We start from the raw sequence: 24,663 nt of genomic DNA, 5'->3' as shown, positions 1-24,663 counted from the left end.
AGTATTGATATATGCAATGCTATATTCAAATTTATAGATATATATATATATAATGCTACACCCCAGCATATATATTATTTAGAATTGTAGACAAATAGCCCGGAGCACTGCAGCAGTCCTGCAATTCACTGCGGGTCCCTGAAGTTTCAACAATTGAGTTTATTGTGGTATAACCACTCCCATTCGTCCCCTGGGAACATTCAACCCGTTCAACATTTACTGCCGCTTTTACGCATATGGGTAGCTCGTTTCCCGGTGTACTCATTTATATTACTCACGACTGGTACCTTAGAAGATGTTTGGATTATTACATACATACATATCTGTCACGTCTCTCTTCCATTGGAATAGGCTGAAACAATGGAACGCAAAATGCTCCGATTCAAACCTCTTTCGGTTCCTCCGTATTCATTAATCTATTCATACACGCTCGAATACTTTTAATTTGGCCCTTCTTCAGCATGTCGTCTATTTGGTCAATTTACGTCCGACTATGGCGACCCCTCCCAACATCTCCGTTCATTCGTTGATTTATACATATCTTATACTCGTAGAACTTTTTCAGACTTCTTCTTTAATTCATCTTCTCCAAGTGGCCAAACCAATGCAGCATTCTCTTTACGATCTTTCAACTCACACTTCTCTCTCGCCTCTCTTTTCACTCTCTAATCACACTATTTCTCACTCTATTTTTAATGATTATTAGTAAAGCAATATATATGTTGATTATATCATTATGCATTATAATGAGAAGGGATATACATTTTATATTATTACATGTATCATATATTAAGAAATAATAGAATTTCATTGTGCCTCCGATCAAACTGTTTATAATTACTCCTCTCCATCCAAGGGTTGCCTGGAAGCGATCGCTTTTAGCGATAAGGCCGCCTATTATTTTCTCATTGTGATTACTTCTTGTAATTGTTTATATTTATAATAAGTTTACTATTGTAATCTTTTGGAGGAAACAATAAAGAGTATCTATCTATAGTGGTCAGCATATTGTATAATTTTTACTTCTTGTAATTTCAAAATTTTTTTTTTCAGTCCAAGTCAATTTCATATTAGTATAGTATCAGTATATAGGCTATATTTCCATTTAAAAACCTGTAACCTCTCGAATTTAACATCGATATCAATCCAATCTATTGCCAATGACAATTTTGTACTGCACTCGTAAAATAACGTTTAGGAATTACGTTAGAATTGGAATTGGTTTGTAATAGTTTACATTGGCAAGTTGCGCTACTATGCATCTATCAGAACAGTATGGAACCATTATGTCGCGAATATAATTCGAGAGTGTGAAACATTTCGATTCCAATGTTGATCTATTGGAATTTGTTTGAAGAGTAACCCCATTGTTAATGGTATATATACAAAACTTTAATTGTGTATTGTGTACACAAATCAAAATCCGGTATGTGTATCTCAAATACACAGTGAATACAGACAATAATAGATGCATATATCGACTTTATAGTATTTAAAGATATTGGTAACTAGATGTATCCTGTGACTTTGTTTGTGTCACTCACGCGGGCGGGAAACGATTATTAGAAATGCGGACTGCCAGACCCATTGCTAGCAATATACCCTGTCAGGCTGACTTCCACACGGTTCCCCCTGACAACCATCGTACTGAATTCCAGATGTATTCATCACAATGGGCTAACTGAACTGCTTTTTCATTACCCACTTATCATCTCTCACTGGTGCCCCGCCAGTGTATACCGTAAGCGCAGGCGGGGTTGCCACTCTATTATCATCCATTAAAAAAAGTACACTTACCCGCGTATCGCATTTCATTTAAATCCTTTCAATAGTTTTTGCGTGATAAAGTAATATCCATCGCATTGGCGACACCCCTGGTATCGTTAGTGTCTATGGGCTGCGGTGATCACTTACCATCAAGTGAACCGAATGTTTGTCGTCCACTCACATAAAAAAATCCTTACAAATTTTAGCATTTGTAATATTTAAAGCAAAAGTAACAAACATCCATCCTTACGTTTCACTAAAATTTCATCCCAATCATCTGGACGAGTGGCGATCCTCCACCGGGCGTTTTTCAAGGCACTTTCTTCCACGCACAACCACTCTTTGGAATCAACTTTCAGCAGCAGTATTTCCGAACCGATACGACAACATAACCTTCAAGAAAAGAGCATATTCCTTTTCAAAAGGCCGGCAGCGCACCTGCAATGCCATTAGTGTTGTGGGTGATCATGGGCGGCGGTAGTCACTTACCACTAGGTGAGCCGCATGCTCGTTTGCCCCCTGTATTGTAAAAAAAACATTCATACATCCATCCTTACATACATACATCCATCCTTACAAACTTTCGCATTTATAATATTAACAGGATAAATGATAGTTTTGGAAATAACTAACTCAACTCAAAAAATGGATGGCTTTGTTAACATCTGAGCATTATTATTGACAATGTTGCTGTAGTTTTCAATAGTATTGTTTAATTTGTTTAATTTAGTATTGTATTGTTTAATTTGTTTAATTTAGTATTGTTTAATTTTGTATTTCCATCACTTGTATTACATTTGTGCACTACAGTGGCTGTCAAATTACTATTTATGTGTGTAATTATGTATTGTTCTAGCTGTTTTCCATAAACAAATAAAATCAAAAATAAAAAAATAAACACGAAAGTAAGTTACCTTTGTGTTTTTTTCTTTTTACATCAAACTGTCAAGATGGAGTGACGTTTTTCAGATAAACGTGGATAGAAAGACTGACGTAATCGTCTTATTGGGAATATATTTCCGTTCCCTCGAACTAGAATAACTAACTGAAGACACGAGTGGAAGCAACATAATTATTTATGTAGGAGGAAAACTTTTATAATATACTAGCTATCCGGCCCGGCTTCGTATGAGTTAACAAAATTTTCGAATACATACGTGATAATAATTTTTTTTTAACCCCTGCGTGGGTGTAGTCGCATATATATATATATATATATATATATATATATATATATATATATATATATATATATATAATATATTTGCACACAAATATGTAAAAAATATAATCTATCTATTATATACACACCTTACATCTACGTGCTACAAATATAATAATAATTGATATATCTAAGAATAGTGTTGATCAAGATTATCGATCGATATTGGAATAAGCATTGTTGTACAAACAGTAAAAACCAGATAGCCGAGAATTTTAGTATTGCAATTCGATCTAGAATGTAGAGCATAGCTATAAAACCTGATCAATTTACATAAGCGAGACCATTATGTCTGGACAATACAAGTTGCCCCCCTATAATCTGTTATCATATTGAATCTGGATATACAATTACAGGGTTCCAAGTTTACGGGGGCTGAAGTAAATTATACGCCCGTGTCACAATAAGCCATTCTTTCCGGTTGTTATTAGCCAATCATTAATGGTATTAGTATATTTTATTAAGTGCCATGAAAATGTCGGCTGTGGTATAAGTGTAAAGCGTAAAGCGACTTTCTAAAATAATTATTGTAAAGGTATTATGTTTCATCGGATTTAGAGCTAACCTTTATTGATAATGTAAATATTATATTATAATATTATATATTATAATTTAGTACTATCACTCATTGTAGTAGTAAAATAAAACCAAACCATATTAGTGCCAGCTAATAAGCTTATTAATAATAGATGCGATTCACTCTCTCATTTTCACGTCATAATAGGGTATTAAAAGAACAAATATAATAAATATACCAGTGCTAAACAAGAACATTCTAAGGTATCAAGGAGTTTTTTATTTTACTTAAATACCTAAAAACTCATCCTACATTAAAAGATCCGTTTCTAATAGTGGACTATTATCGGTAGTACGATAATTCATTATTAAATAAACTTTGGAAAATTATGCCGTTATAGTTTCTAACTTTAAGCTTTTATTTTTATTTTTGTGTTAAAGTAATTATATAGGTGATAAATTTAAAAAATCTGAAGCACTTATTTTGGATGAGAAAAAACCTGGATATCTAAAATGTGCATTCGTTTATGACATACGTCATACACCTTAAGCCAGGAGCTTACGAAAACCTAATATTTTAGGCACAAGGCTAGTCAGCTCATATTACTATTATTATGTCGCGTGGGTTTGTTCGCGTTTACAATGCAAATTGGACACAAATCTAAAGCAGTATGTATTGTGTAAAACTTTAAGGACATCATTGCTGGTAATCCTTTTGTACTACACGGTACAAGTCAGTAGGCAAGAGGTTGGCGAGTTACCTCATATTAGGAAATAAAATAACTTTATATATTATTACTACCTACAGTGTTGGTAAAATTAACGGAAATATCGCTTACAAAAGGGTTATTAATAAAAAGGAATATTCCAATTACGCGTAGTAAATAATATAACGCCATCTATTGGACATTTTTCACACTAAACTATTAAGATCCTTTTTATAGCAAAAACCGCCATGAGTGAAGTTGCAAAATACAGCTAATATTGTATATAAAATATTAAAGAAAAGGCGGACATTTCTGCCTCTTTAAAATCGGTCACAACTAATTTCTCAGTACGACCGCATAACAATTATTGACAAGAAAGTGTATCTAACTAAAGGCAAAGGTCACTCTGTTATATAAATACTGTTGAATGTTTCCGTTCAATATTTATTAGCATTGAAATATATACGGTAACAATATTGTGCTCCAATTCAAAGGTATTTAGGTAATAGCTTGTAATAAACACTACAAAATTACTAGAATAAGATTTATTCGTCCGTAAAATAACATAATATATATTTATTTCTTGTATTTTTACGTTTGTTCATATATTTCTCGAAACGTAAGGAAAATATACTTTCAAAGAGACAATTAATTCAATTCGATATGAATTTGATTTAATACTAATTCTGCTGGATAACGTCTGTCCGATATAATTTCCATTTGATCCCAATTTGACTACGTCGAAGATAAGTTTACTTAATGGCTGTTTGATATAAGTTTGCTTTGATCCCAATTCGACTACGTCGAGGTAAGTTCATTTGACGTGTATTCGATATAATTTTGCTTTGATCCCAATTCGACTACGTCGAGGTAAGTTCATTTGACGTCTATTCGATATAATTTTGCTTTGATCCTAATTCGACTACGTCGAGGTAAGTTCAATTGATGTCTATTCGATTTAATTTCGCTTTGATCCCAATTCGACTACGTCGAGGTAAGTTCATTTGATCTCTGTTTGATATAATTTCGCTTAGTTCCCAATTCGACTACGTCGATGGTACTCGTAAGTTCATTTCATGGCTGTTCAGTATAATTTCGATTTGTTCCCAATTCAACTGCGTCGAAGATAACTTTATTTGATGACCGTTAAATATAATTTCGTTTTGATCCCAATTCGACTGCGTCGAAAGTAAGTTCATTTTATGGCTGTTTGATATAATTTCGAGTTGATCCCAATTCGACTGCGTTAAAGGTAACTTCCTTTAACGTCTGTTCGATATAATTTAGACTTGATCCCAATTCGAATGAATTAAATATTAGCTTGTTACTGTTATCAGATTTTTTAAAGAATGAAATTTGTATGATACTAAGCTAAAAGTACGTTCATTTAAATAAAAAAAAAGAATTTTTCGTATCGGTCCAGGCGTCCTTGAGTAATTACAAAAAAAAAAGATTCGACGAATTGAAAATGTCTTCCTTTTTGGAAGTCGGTTTAAAAATTAAAAGAAAATTACAATAAATTACGCATATAAATCTGATTCATAGTGTACCCCGGCATGCACGGATTATCGTTTACAGTCAACAAATGGTATAGAACAGTATAAAATCACTTTAAAATTTTAACTTAAATTTAAAATTTAATAAATTAATTGTAGAATTTCGTAAAGGGACTATTTATAAAAGATTTGTGTGCATGGGGATATTTGTCCCACTTGTATTACCGTCAAGCATAGCTGTGTTTGCATGACTGTGTTACATTTGAGGGCTAAAGTAATTTCACTGCGGTATCCCCAATACAGCAGTGAAATTATGGGGTCCGAGGGCATAGCATTATATTTCTAAGGTCATCATTATGAGAAATGTTTCAAAAGTCGAAATACTAAAAATAATTTTCAAACCTTTCGCATTAATTTCATCATGTGATCGCGAGATTTATGTAAAAAAGTTCTTAAAATATATTTATACTCCATGGGAATAATTGTTTTATTTTTTTAAAACTATAACTGAGTTGCTGTTTAGTATACCCAGTTATTCACAAAAACGTCAAATGTATTAACCATCATGTTAGTCTTAATCTGTCCACTGCTGAACATATTTTCATTCAACGTTCACGCTCACTTTTTTACTTTATCCGAGCAGTAAGTGCTTTATATTATTCTCGATTTCGTGTATAATATAGTATATGTTATATATGTGTAAGTATATTTGTTATTCATATATATTTGTCAATATCAATAATTACTAGTACAGCATTCGAGTATTCTGACACTTCCCTATGGTTGACTGGGAGAGAATGCTTTTAGCATTAAGTTCGCCATGTTTTGTATTGCAACACATATTTGTACTAATGAATAAATAAATAAATAAATATTTGGGTTTTTTTATCTAAAAATATATAAATCCTATATAAGTTTGCAGATTGGTTCCGTAGAAATTTTATCAAAATCGTTTCAGTAGTATAGTTTTTGAATAAAAACAAACTAGTTTTGTCACAATAGAAATTGATTTTTTTAGGGGAACAATCTTTAATTATAGTAGTACCTATCTATTACAATTTACTGTCCGTACTCTTTTTTAAGATAAGAGAATAACCAAGCGGAGGCATCATACCACAAGGGCGTGGCTTGATCTTATAATGTGACCTCATAGAAGCCACACAGCGTAATCCGAGGTTACGTTGGAAACCTCATTAATAAGGATTCTTAGTGACAGTGGTTTTATGTATTTTTTTTTTTATTAAAACTATGTTATGTCATATGACTTAAAGACATCTCTTATATTTCTTCTCCACAGAATAATTTTTCAGATCTTTTCAAATGGCAAATCAAAAAGTAAGAGTTTATGTACTGAACTGTTATTTTGCTGAAATCCACATCACTGGTTAGTCGATTCGAATTATTTTGTTTAATTCTAATAATTTTTTTTAGAGTAACTTTGTTTAAACTATATAATAGATAGTAACGGAATTAAACAAAATAATTCTGATGGACTAATCAAAAGCGACGTTAAGACCGTATAAACCCCGTGGAAAAATCAGATTTTTTTAATAACTGCACTATTTTCTTTGTTTCTTATATTGAAAATAACTCTATTATTTTTGACATCATATTTCTGACGCCACTACACTTTAGTAAGATCCAGTATGAACACTCTTCGGTGCCGATCATTGTCTGTAGTCTTAAATCACATAAGAGAAATACAGAATATAATATGGAACTGATGGCATTCTTCACATGTTGCCACAACCATGGACACCCTAAAAGTGTAGTGTGAATTATATCAAAAAGGGGGCCTTCTAGTGTTTTTATGTGACGTCCATATAAAGAACTATATATAGATTAAATAGATAGAGTATCTCTATGCAATGATTCGAGAAAAGCGGATCAACTTTTTCATACAATTTTGCGTGATAAATCGTTATGAGTAATTCCTTTATAACTTCTATATTTAGTTTGTTTTAAAAATTTTGTATCGTTTTAATGCATACAAACTCATTTAATTTATTAAATAATTAAATATAGATACGTCAAGATACATTATGTGCGTAAGTACATAGAACATTGATAAAAAAAAAAACAAGTCAGCTAATTTGACAGAAAGTTGACCCCTTTATAAGACTTGATGCTCCATCTATATAAACTAAGTTATATATAAAGTGACGTATATGTTTATGCAGGTATATCACGTCTTTTTATATGATATTCAATACCAGTTTTAAGAGCTTTTATTGATTATTTTATAAAGCTAAGTAGATATATCGTTCCGAGATAATAAGGGTATGCGACATGATAGCTATTAGAGCCCATTGTTGCGGTCTCATCTTAAAATAGCTTCATACTAGCGTAATAACCGTGCATAGTAATAAAATAATTTTATGCCGTGCATCTATGTAAGATGCCCATAAAAATTATGCCACTAAAGTGAACTTTAAAACTGTCAACGTAAGGATGAGAATGGATTTGCATTTAAAACTGCATTATGCGACGGCACACGATATGTAAAAGTTGTGGCGGCCATTTTGTTTTGTTTTTCTTTTTGTTTTAATGCCCTGTAATGTCTTGGCAGTGCGTTATGCGGCCAGTGTCATATAATCGATCTATTTTTATAGAATCATTACCTACACTAATTTACCGAAGATCTACAATTTTATGCAGAAACTAGCTTTTTGCCTGCTAGTCCGTACGCATTTTTTTTTAATGGGTGATAATGGAATGGTAACCCTGCCTGCGCTATCGGGATACGCTGGTGGGGCACCAGTGAAGGATGATAGGTGTGGATGAAGCAGGTCAGTTGGTCCATCGTGACGAATTCAACAAGAATTGTTCACGATGGTTTCCAGGGGAAAAAACGATCTGAAAACAACTGTCCTATTTCTATCTTCACCTACCATCCCCCATTCGTCTCCTGTCTTTAAAAACCTAGCACACTTGGGTACCTCTGTTCCATTCGTGTCTCAACCGTGAAGCAGCTGGGTTTGCATGGCTGTGTTTCGGTTTGAAGGGTGGGATATGGCGTGAATTTACTGGGTACAAAGGAATAACACCTGAGTCCTCAGGAATGGCAACGCATGGGGAGTATCATGGGCGAAACAGTATACTCTGTTATGTCCATGGTACTCATGTCTATAGGCGACGGTTACCACTTTCCATCAGGTGGACCGTCAGCTTGTTTGCCATTCTAAGTTGTATAAAAAAAATACTCACACGAAAATTTATTTTTCCTCAAAATCTGTCCGTAATAATTGGCAAAAATATCGTTTAATATAGCAACACAAGGAAATTGCGAATTTCCTTTTGAAGTCGGTACAAAAATAAATGCTTGTTAGATAAAAAAAAAAAAACAGTGGGCAGATAACAAGATCTATAGTAATGTTGTGCCAATACTTATATTTTTTGTAGCCTTACATTATAAATAAGTAGGTTGACAAAGGCTTTGATAGCATTTTCCTTGTTCTGTTACGTGGGAGTTAATACTCCATCGTTAGCCCTTACAACAAACGACTACAAATGCGGTAAATTGGTCCGCTTTTGTTATTCTTTTAACCAGTAATACCCGGATAAAACGATAAATCGTGAAATTACACGTAAGCAGTTTGCTTTCTGAGTGCTTCTGGAAATTTATTTTGGTTACAACAAATACATATATATTTAAATGTACACATAATATCCATATCTTATATTCAACTAGCTTACCTAGCAAACGTTGTTTTTTTTTTACAACACAGGGGGCAAACGAGCATGCGGCTCACCTGATGGTAAGTGACTACCGCAGCCCATGATCACCCACAACACCAGCGGCATTGCAGGTGTGCTGCCGGCCTTTTAAAAAGGAATATACTCTTTTCTTGAAGGTTATGTTGTCGTTGTTCTGCCGTATAATTTTTTTTTCTGGAAGGACACCCTAATCTTCTAATGGTATGAAATATACTTTACGGCATACTCGTATTATCATACATACATAAGGTCATTGTTACGCATTTTCTTGAGTCCCCCTCCACTTGGATTTCAAATTAATATTTAAAGACGAGTACTTAATGTGATACTTTATTTTTAAAGAATGACTAAAGACAAAAGCTAGGCATACGATATACGATCGAGATCATGAACAAATGTCAAAAATGACATACAGAGATTGTTTAAGAAACGCATGAACGTTCGTAAACGATCCTTTCTAAACTAATTATAATTTGCGACAGTCATATAAATAAATAATTCATTTCTCTGTCAAGGAATACATTATCGCAATTTTATCATAGAGGAATTAAAAAGAAATGTTTTAAATTTTAAATAAAAGTACAGTTTAAAAATAAAAGTAAGCTGTATAATTCAGTTCCTTGGTATCTTTCGTTCTCTTATTTATTTTCAACGCTTAACTAAAAAAAAAGTATTAATAAAACAATCCTACACAGTTTCCGTTGTTATGCTGAGCACAGAGAAATACGTAATTACATAAATTACAATGTATTAACCACGATTACGGATGTGCGTAACACGGTCAGTGTCCACTGAGCGCAAGGCGATAGTCTAAAAGTGGAACTACAACAACTGTGAACTTGTCCAATTTTCATTAATTGCGAATGACTATTATAGAAAATAGTATTAAAATAAAAAAATTAAGTAATAAATTATTATTCTAATATTATTTGTGAGGTTTTCTTAAGAATGATAAGCTTGGGCTGCGGGAACAATCTTATTTTCTTAAACCATCCGAACAAATACTTGATTTAAACACTAAATATATTTTACTGAACTAGGTGTTACTTTAAAGAAGTCCATATCCCTAGTTATTTGATTAGAATTATTTTATTTAATTCCGCTACCATTTATGTATTATGTATGTATGTGACTGCCAACACTCAAAAATTTGACCACCACTATAACTATTAGAAGTTCCACAACCTTCCATATTAGCTATCAATCTTTGACTGCCATTTTGTTCACGCACATTTTGTGACACGTGTTTCAACTCTAAACGGGGCATTTTCAGGTGAGATATACGATCGCTACTCGAAGCCTAATGTGGTTAACATAATGTGGTTTAGCGCCCAGTCTGCGAATTTTATATTCGTATTTAAATTTTATCGTTTACAACAATTATTTCGACTTTATCTGGAGGTCTTCTTAAATTCCGTTGTTCAATTATATAAAAGTATATAATAGGGATATGTGGTAAGTATAGTTTCTTAATAGAGCTTTTATAAAAAAAAATATATTATATTGACGTTCAAATGTGTTACCGTTATATAAAAATTGTAACGATTTAAGTATCTAATTTTATATAGCGAAATGGACGCTATAAAATTAGTGAGTAATAACGCTCCCGATAAAGATACAAATTGTAATATTCAATTTTAGAATATTATCACGGAACAAGCTGATGTTCGCAGTGTCAGTGCTCTCTCGGTAATTAAGGGTGGCATCCGACATACGCCACGAGGTTAAGTATCCACCCGATGACTCGTCAACCGTTATACCGACTCCGATGTAGACAGCTTGCGGTTCAAACCCGCTAGTTTGTTTTTACACCGACTAGTTTATAACCCGTTGAGTAATTAACGTAAAAACGGGGAAAAGGCCATTTTCTCTGGGTTACCTTGTTTCTGGACTTGCTTTATGTTTCAATACTGTGTTACGCTATACTGACCTGACCATCAAATGTCTATAAAGGTCAAGGTTGTTTTCATTGTGTAGATTGAATTATTATTGTCTAAATAAAACGGTTAGGTACGAGTGGAATTCACACGCTGTGGGTTCTGTACATAAATATGACAAAATTACCTTTCTCTAATTTGTTATAATAAGGAGATACCTAATAGTTATTATTATTATTACTACAATGCGTAATTTATTATTCTGATTCATAATTGTGATTATAAACTAGATTGCATAACATTGTCTTTGAAAGATTTTTGACAATTTCTCAAAAACGACGCTAATTAAGAACTATCTTATATTTACTTCGTATTTCGTATTTATTTATATCTTTATAAACCGTAATTATATACATAAATAAAAATCAGCTTTTAAATGTGTAAATGAAGCTCTTTCATATGATAGTCCAATTGGACTAAGCTAACTTTAAAATTTTGAGTACCCCTTTTGGATCCTCTATGAAAGAAAATAAAAATATTTTTCTATTATTTCTATTGCAATATATGTAAAAATATTATAAATTCGAAATCTATGTATAACATTATTAATTGCATTATTATTAATAATGCTGTGTTGCACCATAAGAGGTTCCTTTGTACCTCTTTGGCACGGAACCCTAAAAATTAAATTTATAAATATGATTATAAAGGTTCTTTATAATGAAGAATCGCCACCATTTTTCAGTTTAAAAAATGTTTAAATCTATTTTGAAAATTTTTCACCTAAAGAAAGATACTTTATCAGCAAGTTATCATAAGCTATAAATAATAAAAAAAAATTAAAGGTCTAAACAATTACAATAATGTAATCCAAGATATCAAAACTTTGCCTATTATAACTAATGTAAAACACTAATATATCTTTCTGTCTACCACAAAGTGGGGGGGGGAGAGGTTCGGGTCACTACTATATTATATAAATTACTCTGATTCGTGCTTTCAACATGTAGCTAATCAATACTAGACAACATAGATTCACATACGTCACGCTTGTCTCCTATTGGCGTAGACAGAAACAATAGAATGCTAAGTGCCCTGATTCAAACGGGCCCCTTTCGCTTCCTCCACATTTATCAATGTATTCATACAAGATCGCCAGTTATGAGTGCTTTTAGCTTGGCCCTTTTCCAATATATTATATATTTGGTCAACATATCACATAGGGTAGGGATGTCGAACCATTGGCTTGAGACGAATTAATTCGGGCACACCAATAATAACAAATCGAAGAGTTTTATAAGTTGATAAGCATCTAGTTTTCTCTCTTGTAGATTACCAATTCATTATTCTCTGATAGTAGATTAAGGCTCAAATATTTTTTTTTTTTTATAAAATAATAGCATGTTGATAAATTAGGTTTCGCCATTATTATTTTATTAATTATTTAGAAGCTAGATTATGTAATAGGTCTACATTTTAGTGGTATACTATTAGGTGTATTTTTATCAGGAATATTGAAAAATTGTTAATTGTTCATGAAAATAAATTTTATGAAATTAATAAGGAAGACAAATATATAGCGATTATTCGTTGGAATTTATGACAGAATTCCACACATATATTTTCGTAAATTAATTTAAATTACTCTCGAACATATAATTAAATTAATAAAGAAATCGATTCCATTGTGCTTAGTCACCAACAAAAATGGCAAATCGAAATGTGGTAACCTCATTCTTTTATTGTAAAATAAAGAAATGTATTAAATATATGTAAAAATATACGCACACCATTAGACCAACTACATGGTCACGCATTTGGTTATGAAAAATACAATCTACAAATCAATAGTGCGTATTGACGATATTCCCTCACTTTCTCCTCGTCATTTGCGTATACATATATCAGTCACTGACATTAATTCCTCGCAATTCCATATTCATGTACATTTCCTAGTTCTTTCTTGTTAAACATTCGATACAAATGCGAGAAACAATAATTTATCGTCACCTAGTAATAAGGTAATGTGCAAACGACAGATTATTCGTGGATGATTTTCGTTAGAGAATTTTATGAAATATAATTGACATTAGCCATTAAAAAGAAAGAAAGAAATCTTTTATTGTCAATAACAAGAAGAAAGATATTTATTAACAATAGAAGACAAACTTCATACTTGTTGTTGCCAATATGGCTGCCACTCAGCATGTGCTGCAAATTAATTAGAACGGCGCTGATATTCTGTGATAGCAATGCATTAGCTTCCCGTTTCCTCTTCAAAGAATGAATTTCATTTAGTTTAGAGCATGAAAGGAAAATGGATAAACCTATGCTTACTACAAAAACATTTAAAAATTGAAAAATATTGTTCATTATTAACATAAGTGTGCATTTTTTTTACTTTTTTACCTTTTGTTATGCTGTTTGTGTATTTTTTACTTATTCATGATAAAGAATATATAAATGTATTAGCATCTTTTTTTTACCATATATATATATATATATATATATATATATATATATATATATATATATATATATATATATATTTGTTATTAGTTATAATCTAAGTTTGTGTAAGTATGGTTTTATTGAAATAAATTTTTGTTCATTCATTCATTCATTCATTCATTTAAGTTAATGATAAGTTCTATAGAAGTAAGAAGAGCATTGATCAGTTGCCGTGTAATCCGGGCATACAATGGGCCATCCTTTCCTTTCCTGTTAATGTCATAGGAATAGTAAGGGAATTTAATTGTTGGTGTCTATTACGAAAAAACTTTCAACCTCGTTGTAATTTTTTAAAAATAAAAATCGATACATGTTCTTAGGCGACGGTTATCACTTTCCATCAGATAGGCCGTTAGCTTATTTGCCATTCTAAGTTGTATAAAAAAAAATACATAATGACATAATAAACATGAGACCAACTCGGCCAATACTATTAATTGGAAACAAAATAAATTAATAAACTTGGTTTACCAAATTCATATCCCCATTTGGGAAGTCGCTTGAAAATGGATATGTTTACTAGAAAAAAATTAATTTAGAGAGATAAAAAAAAATAAATATAAAAAAAATACAAGTCGCATCGTTTGTGATCTGCCTAAGATCTTCTCGGCTGATTAATTAAGTGGATAAAGCGTTTACCATAAGACTGAGCCTTTTTGTCGTTTTTCTCCCCAGAGCTAACGATGCGTGGTGAGTTGTATGATCCAATTTGTATAGCGGTCAGTGGGGTTACTTTCTAAGCATATTGTTGGCGGTCGGCCGATGCAAACTCCTTACATCTTATTACATACTTTTTTATACAAATTTACTTTTAGAATGTTTTAATTTATAATTTCGACTTTGTATATTTTAACATTGTCATTTTGCTTAGTCGCTGTATATTTTTCAGCTTAAAGCCGTATCTTCATCATTTGTCACCTCATCACCAGAGGGTGACTTTGTACAAAAGTCGATTGCTTGGGTACCTCTGTCCCATTCGTGTTTCAACCGTGAAGCAGTTGTGTTTGCATGGCTGTGTTTCGGTTTGAAGGGATATGGCGTGAATTTACTGGGTACAGAGGAATAACACCTGAGTCCTCAAGAGTGGCAACGCATGGGGGGTATTATGGGTGAAACAGTATACTCTGTTATGACCATGGTACTGCTCATGTCTATAGGCGACGGTTACCACTTTCCATCAGCTGGGCCGTCAACTTGTTTACCATTCTAAGTTGTATAAAAAAAATCTCAGTTCACATCTCCGCAATACATAATATTATTTACTGTCTGTGTCCATGACTATGTTCGCATGTGATTTAATTATTTGATACTAACGCCATCTGGGGGACTTTCAACTGACTTCAAAAAGAAAGTTCTCGATTCAGTTGTATTATTTTTATGTTCGTTACCTCAACTCCGTCAGTTCTAAACCGATTTCGAAAATTCTTTTTTTATCTGACAAGATTCCTTATAGAATAATAATTCCTTGTCGTAAGAGGTGTCTAAGAGAATTTATGGTCGAGGGATGAGCAGCAGCGTTCCTCTTAAAACATGACCAAAGAACTAAATGCGGTTACCAACCCGCTAGTCAAGCGTGGCAACTACTGGCAAAACCCTTTAACCATGGGAAAGGCCTATGTCCAGCGGTGAACGGACAATGGCTGAGATGATGATGATGGAACGCGTCATTTTATTATGGAACATTTAACCAATTTTTTGTCGTTTTTCGACATACTTCTTTTTTGAAAATATTTAGCTCTATTCACACAGTACATTGAATAAACGAAAAGATGAACTGTATGGTACGTACCGTAAAAATGTGGAAGAGCCTTGCCCTTTGAGGTGTTTTCTTTATTCTATAAACTCAGATCCTTCAAACGTAGCGTGAAAAAGCATTTAGTGAGCGGGCATAGTGCGGCCAACCGTTGGAAGTAAATCGTTCGCTTTTCGGGTTGGTCGTATTCATGAACCATGTTGTTTCTGTGTTTCACATGTCGTGCTATAATAAAAAAATAGATCCACCGGTAGAACTTTCCCTTAAAAATATACTATCGATATTGACTTCATTCTATATGAGATACGAGTAGGTATTTTTTATAGCTGGCTATATATAATTTCATTCCCGTAGGAAACCACGATTCGTTGAGCGAACGACGTCACAAGTAGAGTAATACATAAACAAAGAACATATTTCGAAACATTTTTTTTAAATAAAGTGTTTTGTGTAGTTGTTAATAGAAAATAGAAGAGACAAAATGCTGGGCTGCCTTATACGACATGACGACTTTATAAAGAGCATATTGGGAAGAACTACATAGAAGGAAAGATAGAGAACAAAAGAGAAAGTGGAAGACAACGAAATAACTATATCGGACAGATAAAGGAAAGTCAAAGACATGGCCTGGAATAGAATTGTTTGGAGGAGAATACATGAATTAGTTACTTGGACAAGAGGAATCTTTTGTATGTATATATATAATACAAATATGATAATATATTTAAGAGTATTTAAGATTACTTGCTATATACTTTTAGGTGTTCCTGAATTATTCTTGTTTAGCAATATCCGGGTCTGCCGATTTATTTATTGTTTTGATAAATATATAACAAAACTTTCACTTTACATTTAACAATATGCTAAAAATATTATGCACATATTGGGTTTGCTGTTACATACTCTATACACATACAATACATATGTATACATACGTATCCAATGTCTATTAATCTTCGTAAAAATAAAATTCTCTATCTAAGACACCTTAAAAGTATACACATTACAGACAAGAGGAGTGTCTTAAATAATATAAAAGATGGGGGAAAATGATGGTGCTGTCATTTCACCCTAAAATGTTTGGGTGGCAATAGATACTTTCAGACGAGAGTCATGCAACAAATTTTTTCATTTAAAAGTACAATGGATGTCACGGTATAACATTTTGTGAATGTAATGGATAGAGTATGACAGATTTCTTTGTTATTTTATATTAAAAGGATAATTGTTTAGACACTATATTTTTTTTACTCACATATTTAGATACTAAAGATAGTAACTTTTACTATCAGCTTATTATGTAAAGTGTCGAACTATCTAAATGACTAACTTCGGGAATTAAAGTTTCATTTAAAAATGTTCATTAAAATGATTTACAATCGCCGAAACCGCGTTATATAAACATAAGAATACAGATGAATGAATCAGAGGGAGATTTTGTACAAAAGTCGTTTGCTTGGACACCTCTGTCCTATTTGTGTTTCTACCGTGAAGCAGTTGTGTTTGCATGGCTGTGTTTCAGTCTACGAATTTGTCTTTTTGAATGAAGTCCAAACAGGACGTCCATTCGTCCATTCCCATCTAAAGGTAAGCACATTTTCTTTTAGATACCGACCGATCTTTTATATATTGCAAAAAGCCAAGGATTAGCCCAAATACACAAGTGCTTTTAAAAAAGACGTGAGATTTTAACAAAACTTCATCTACCATTCAGCAAGTTGAATTTAATAGTCATAGACTACTTACGGTGCACACGGCTTTGTTCGCTACTTTCTTTTTTTCCGTCAATTCATAATTCTTCTCAAGCATTCAATAATTATCGTGCCAGTTTGACCAGTATTATTTTATATATCCAATATTTAATTTTTTTTCTTAAAAACTCTATCTTAACAAGTAGTAATACAATAAGTACAATCAAAATTTACTTTCAGTATTAGCGCAGTATAAGTAATAGTCTTCTTTTCATTTAAGAGTTTCCTCTTGTCGGTGCAACTAATTCATGCATCTTGTTCCAGCCAGCTCTATCCCATCCCAGGCCATATCCTTGACCTCCCTATACGACATGACACCTAGTGTTTCTTTTATCTGTCCCATGTATTCCTCGGTCTTCCTTTTCCTCTTTAATAAGTAATAGTACTAGAGTAATATTACAAAAATAATATGGATTAAATATAATTTTTCTAATTGTTTAAAAACAAATAAAGTATTTATCTCATTAGGCATTACCAATTGCGGTTGTAAACAGTCTGCGGCTATCTATTTCATCACTGAGTTATCGTTGGATTCGTTGTAACAATGCCGAGAGATATGTCAAGTGATATATAATAGATTAAAATAATTAATGTGCATTTTAATTTAATGTTGTGGTCTGAACACAGACTCGTTGCCAATTCCTATAATGGACATCAATATAATTCAGTTTACGCAAGTCCCAGTTCATTACACTTGAACTAATTATATATTACTCCTCTCCATTCAAAGATTGCCTGGAAGAGATCGCTCTTAGCGTTAAGGTCGCCCATTGTTTTCTCATTGTGATTATTTTTTGTAATTATTTATATTTATAATAAGTTTACTATTGTAATCTTTTGGAGGAAACAATAAAGAGTATCTATCTATCTATAATAAAAAAAAAATCTTCTTAAATTGACTTAATCGAGACTAGAATTTAGATAATATTGAAAAAAGAATGAATTATTACAAATTATCCGCTCACAATTGTGAACTATTTTAATTATACAGGAATTTCTAGGCATTGTTTATTTTTTCTTGCCAAGCTTGGAAACACAAAATTATAATGGCAAATTATGGCAGATTATTGAGAAAAAAGCTGCAACAGTTCCGATGGAAAGCTAATACGGAGTCTAAGAGCTAGCAACGCATTAGTAGTTATAATTTCTTTTTTTATAACACGGGAGGCAAACGAGCATGCGGCTCACCTGGTGGTAAGTGACCACTGCCGTCCATGATCACCCGCAACACTAGAGGCATCGCAGGTGCACACCTGACCGACCCTGCCGGGCTTTTAAAAAGAAATATGCTCTTTTCTTAAGGTTATGATATCGTAAAATCCTAAAATCCTTTCTCCAACTCCGTCCCCCCATTTTTTTACGATCATAGCAGTGGAATTTAGATTTAGTTATGATAACTGGCAATAATAGTATTTACTATCAATAAATATGTATAAAAAAAAATTTTTTTTGATAAATCGGACGGTTCACAACATAAACAAAAAGAGATTAGCTAAACTTTATGTAAAAAAAAAAATTAAAATGTTTATGATCAAGTTTATTTCATTAAATATATTCTATTGTATATGTATAACAAATCTGTTAAAAATATTTTGTTAAATTTTTAGCGTCATCATTTAAGAGTACTATATTTATAAAAAAAAAATTATTTAATAACTAACGCACTATTGAAAGTATCCATAGAAACTAAATAAAAAAATAATTGTTTGATTCTTCACAAAAAAGGGACATTCTTGAACGTATCATTGTCTCCTAGACTACGAGGTTTCCCGTGGGAGAGCATCGATCCCAGTATAATGGGAATTTGCAGACAATAAACCTATCCAGCACTTAACACTTACAATGGGCGAAGACGCATTGTGAATAACTTATTTTGCATTGCGAATTATCTGTTACTTGGTATCGAAGGCATGTACGGGAACAGTAGCCCTGTATTGATTGACTCTAGGAAGGTACAAGATATATCTGTCTCTTTTACGGAAATAAATGTTGCGAATTCGATCAAAATGTCAGAACATAAAAAAGTGCCTTGGTACGATTTATCCCGAACAGTATAATTCGAAGCGCATCGGAGCGCATTTTAGAATGTAAAGGAGATTAAAACGTATAGCCTGTAATTTAAAGATCATACTTGCATGAAATTTGTTTTTTTATAATTCAATGAAAGCACGAAGGTAGCATTCTTCCTACATTTTTATTTCATCATCATCATATCAGCTGTTAACTCTCTACTGTTGAACATAGGTGTCCTCCATAAGGGAGGTTTTACCAGTAGTTGCCACGCTTAGTAGGCAAGTTGGCAACCGTAGTTAGGTTTTAATGGGGTTTTAAGGGTGACGCTGCTTACGACACCCAAGGGAAAGAAGGGGGTGGTCTATTCTATTGCAAGATCACACGACAGTTTGTGCACAATATATGCGACAATATATAGCTTTTGTGCAGTTCAATAATTTGTCCACAAAAAATAGGAAGGAGAAATTATGATGAAATTTATATAGAACCTTATCCCTATATAAAAATAAAAATAATTATCAAAATCGGTGAAAATGTAGCATATAGTGCAAAAAAAGAAAAGGCCATTTGAGACCTTTTCTTTTTGTACTACTCTTCTGTAAAGCCATTTAAAAAAGCGACGCGCGCCGTCTGGTATAAATCGTGCTTTAGGTACTATTCAATGTTTGTTACAAGTCTATTTTATACCGAAATCGCACGGTGATTTAGCATTGTATGTGCCGTGCCATAAACAGCAAATATTTGCATTGATCAATTATTAATTTTTTACTCGTACACCGTGAAATGAGATTTTAAAATAATAATTATGTAGCATTCGTTTCGTTGATAACAAACAAATCTTACGACTTTGAATGGAAAACTAGTTGACGGCTCACCTAATGGAAAGTAGTAGCCATCTTTTTTATAAATTTAAAAATAGAATGGTGTAAACTCACCACTGGCACTAGTATATTCTCGCGGGGTACCAGTGAGTGAAGTCAAATAAGTTGGACCATTATGAAAAATAATAGCAAATTAGCCACGATGTTCCGCCATGTGGTCCCGGTATAGAATGGATCACCTTGTCCTTTCCCGTGGGTGTCACAATAGGCGACTAAGAGAAGTTAATGGTAAAGCAATGCAGCAGCATTCCTCACATCACCAAAGCCTGACTGAGGTTGCTACCTCGCCTGCTAAACGTGACAAATACTGGAAAACCCCCCTTTATGGGAGAGGCCTATATTTAGAGATGGGCAATCCACCTGGGTGGGTTTAAAGTCTGGTGGGTAAAAACCGGGTGTTTTGGGTTTATTGGGTTTAAACCCCATAAACACCCAAATTTTTGGGTGTTTATGATTTTGTACTTCATCATCGTCATCTCAGCCGCAAGACGTCCACTATACTGGACATAGACAATATTATTATGCAGCCTACAGAATAAAAAACTTTTAATTTGATTTTGAGTTTATTAAGAAAGAGATGAAAGTAAAATGTAAAACTACAGTCAATCACTGTCAGATTCAGAGTTATTACAAGCGATGAATTGTATAGGTTCGATAGGCTCTATTTCGTCTAAACTGTTATGTTCATTTACTTGCTCAATGAAAGCTTCTAAGGTATTTTCTTCATTAAACTGAATGTCCTCGCATTCAGCTTTATGTTTAAGATTCCAGTTATAACAAATGAATGAAATTTTTTCAGTTCTTTCAGTTGTAAGTCGATTTCTTTTGTTATTATGTATGTAGCCTTGGATACTAAAGGAACGCTCAGTGGCTGCCGAAGTACAGGGAGCTGATAGAATACGAATCGCTACTTTGCTTAACTCAGTGGAACCACAAATACCTTTCCACCATATTAGGGGCTCAATGCTATCTAATGAGCTCCATACAAATCCTCTGGCCCAAAAGTTTTCTTTAGCTTTATAACACGCCAAATCTGCCATTACATTTGACAAACTTAAGTGTTGGCTTAAATTGTAGATAAACTCCATACCCTTAAGTTCTTCCTCTTGAGTAAGTTCGACTCCTAGAGTCCTGGGGTCTAGAATATATGCTGCAAAATGTATTGGCCTCATTGCCATATTGCATCTTGAAGATACTGATGTTAGAATCTGCTGTTTGCTTTCTTCGCTCAATGTCGAAATCTCATTTAATGCAAAACGTATCTTAGCTTGTACATCTCTAAATGTACTCGTAATGTATGTGCGATGCAAACGATTCTGGTCGCTCTCTAAGTAAAATATGCTTTCAGTGACTGGTTCCAAAATACTTATACATTCCCCTGTCTTCGTCCAGAAATCATCACTTAGAATTAAATCTTTAATATCTCTTGAAATTACCACATCTTCTCTAACTGTTAATATTTGCAAAGCTATCTTATTTGCTTTCAAACTTTTTAACGAAGTAACATGACTTCCCCATCTTGTAGCACAAGGCAATTTTAGTGTTTGTGTAGAATCTTCACCCTGCCTTGATTTTATCAACAAGGAACTTAATCGTTGACTCCTTTTAACAGTTTTTATTATATTTATGGCTTGCATAATAAACACAGTTACTTCTTGTATCTTTACAATATCTTGGCACAACAAGTTAAGGAACCGAGCACAGCAACCGAGAGGAACAACATGTGGATATTTGAGTTTTGTTAATTCGAATGCCTTTTGTATATTTCTAGCGTTATCGCCAATAAGTACAAGAAACTTATTTGCTCCATACACTTTCATTACTTTTTCAACTTCTTGGCTAAGGTATTCACTAGTGTGAGGATTACTTTCTGTATTCAAACTTTTAACGTATGCAGGTTGAGGTTTTGATATAAGAAAGTTTATTATTCCTTCATTTCTTAAATTAGACCAGCCATCGCACTGAAGGTGTAAGTAACTACAAGCATTTAGTTCCTCATTTAACTCAAAACGCATTTCTCTATATATTTTATCTAAGTATTTTGTCGCTAAAGCTTTACGTGAAGGTATTTTAAATTTTGGTTGCAATTTTTCGAAAAATTGTATCCATAAAGGATGTTGAACCATCGATAATGGCGTCCCTGTTACAAATATAGCTCTCGCTAATTCTGTTTTTATATGATCATCGGTGTCTTGAAACTCAGCATTTATTGTAGTGTTAGCAGACGACGAGGGGCTTATAAAAGAATCATTTGTCTCTATCTCTGACAGTCCAGACATTTTGGTTTTGGACGAGCTATCTTTTATAAGTTTCATAGAGTCTTTTAATGTTTCTGGAGATTTTGGACAAGTGATAAGATGTTGAAGCATTTTGGCAGCATTACTGAATTTGTAGACCTTATTACAAAGCTTGCAAGAAACAGACTTGTTTGGTAAAGTACGGTAGTGCTCCCATATGCGTAAATCTTTAGGTCTCCCCATTGAACCTAAAAAAATGAACGATGATTAGTTGGTCTGACGAAAATTCAACAATAGAGTGCCTATTTTTTTACAATGATTATTTCTTGTTATTTACAATAAATTTAATAAAAAAAAATAAAATAAATACAAAAAACCTTTGTAAAATTACATCTCCTCGGAGGATTAAACGCAGACGCTAGTTTATTATCGTATTGTTCTGTATTTTTCTCAGCAACTTCTTTAATTCGATTAGGTACTTACGCATATTATGTTAAAAATAAATATCTAGTACACATCTTAGGCTATCCACCATTATTATCCAATGACGACTCTCAGCTAACTATGCACTATCATCCAAAATAAACGTGTATGGAAAATTTTATCCCAGTCGGTTGAGGATTGAGGATAATTGCATCAACATACGAACATACCTACATACTTTTATTTACATAACGCAAGCTAAATAAAAGCTTGTAATAATACATCTAATTTTAAGTTAAAATTGTTAAGTGATCATGATATAATTGTATCATTCAAAAATCCACTTACCTTTAATTATTTCTTGTTAAGTATAAATATTATTTCAAATCTGCTCCCTTAATATGCACTTTTTTACTGCTTTTCCTACCTAACACGTTACCAGGAAGTCACGTTACCAGAGTCAGAGTAATAGTGAACACGTTTGACAGTGATTGTCGTCGCCTCATATTCAGCGTCGACGAATAGGGGAATCCCCAGTCATAATGTATTGCATGCGTGGCGGTCTTACTTCAAATCCATAAACAAAGAGATAATTACAGAACTCGATACTAGATGGCGCTGTTTTTGTTTGAAGAAAGTTTGCGGGCTAAAATACATAGAATTTCATCAATGACTTCCACAAAGAACAACATTTCTGTTTTTTCTAAGTCCGTATCTCTTCCGTATATTTCATAAGATATAAGCTTGGGCTACATTGTTATGCAACGTGATTTTGTCGCTGTCTTGCTAGCAGGGTTGACAGATATACGATTTAAATCGTACTCATACTATTATTTGTCTATTTTTTAATGTACGATCGTAAAGATTATGATCGTAATTCGCACAAAAACATACGACTTTTTGGTTACCTGGCAACATTTTTATTATGAAACGAACATGCTCACATCATCAGTCACATGCAACAATTTATTGGGGATTTCCCCTTCACATCTGGCAGTCCTGCTTGCTAGAATATAGGTAAGTCAGCCACAGTTACTGACGATCGATATTTAAAGGGTATTGTTTTTGTGCTAAATATTTCATAAAAACGTTATTTAATACTTTGTGGATTATTAATTTAGTTGATAATCACTGGAAGTAAAATGGATGCTAATTTGAGAGATCAAGATCTTCGTATAAAACAGTTAATAAAAGAAAATCTACGTAAGTACTCTTTTTATACCTAGGTAGGTAAGGTATAATAAACACAAAAGGTACTTAGATCGCGTGTGTTCGAAGCATTTATTCTAATAAATTTAATTTAAAATTGTAGAAAGAAAAAAATGTCTGCCAAGCCGTAGCCGAAGCCGATCTCCAAATATATTTGGCGATAGTGAGACCCAGTGTCCAGATGATTTACCCAGCGTCGTCGCAACAAAGAAAAAAACGAGGATAAAGTAAAAGAAAATTTACTGAAAGAAGAAACAAACTGTTCTAAATGCTTAATTTATGGAGAAGAGGATAAAAGAAATGAGTATTTCGGACTGTTAGTGGCTCAAGAATTTAAATATATACGGCCATGTGTGCGAACGAGGTGTTATGAAGAAATTTTAAAGTATCTACGGGAAGCAAAAGGCCAACATGTTGATCAACTGCAACATGAAAACACTGAAAATTAATTACTTTCATTTTATTATATATAGATTTTTAAAATTTCCTGAAATATTATTAGTTAACGTTTTATTTAATATTGTAGAATTGATCAATACAATTTATAAAAATAATTTATTGGTATTACTTACATATTTTCAAA

At 32.9% G+C, this 24,663-nt stretch overlaps 2 protein-coding genes across 2 annotated transcripts in view; both read right to left on the bottom strand.

The window, feature by feature from the left end:
• LOC113523461 (SH3 and multiple ankyrin repeat domains protein 3) overlaps positions 1 to 24,663 on the bottom strand; it is a 297,001-nt gene that overhangs the window by 244,639 nt on the left and 27,699 nt on the right. The gene's annotated exons all lie outside the window — the stretch shown is intronic.
• LOC128200864 (uncharacterized) lies at positions 20,554 to 23,358 on the bottom strand. Its single transcript, XM_052895649.1, has 2 exons — positions 23,220 to 23,358; positions 20,554 to 22,696 (listed from the first exon to the last, which is right to left on the bottom strand). The coding sequence occupies exon 2, from the start codon at positions 22,689 to 22,691 to the stop codon at positions 20,814 to 20,816; it is 1,878 nt and encodes a 625-aa protein (XP_052751609.1). The 5' UTR covers positions 22,692 to 22,696; positions 23,220 to 23,358; the 3' UTR covers positions 20,554 to 20,813.

This window comes from Galleria mellonella, unplaced genomic scaffold (assembly GCF_026898425.1).
Source record: "Galleria mellonella isolate WM207_F2 unplaced genomic scaffold, CSIRO_AGI_GalMel_v1 utg300, whole genome shotgun sequence".
Lineage (NCBI taxonomy): Eukaryota > Metazoa > Arthropoda > Insecta > Lepidoptera > Pyralidae > Galleria > Galleria mellonella.
This window is presented reverse-complemented; position numbering and strand designations above follow the sequence as displayed.

Coding starts and splice junctions, on each gene's coding strand:
- LOC128200864 (XM_052895649.1), bottom strand. CDS start 22,691: ATGGGGAGACCTAAAGATTTACGCATATGGGAGCACTACCGTACTTTA.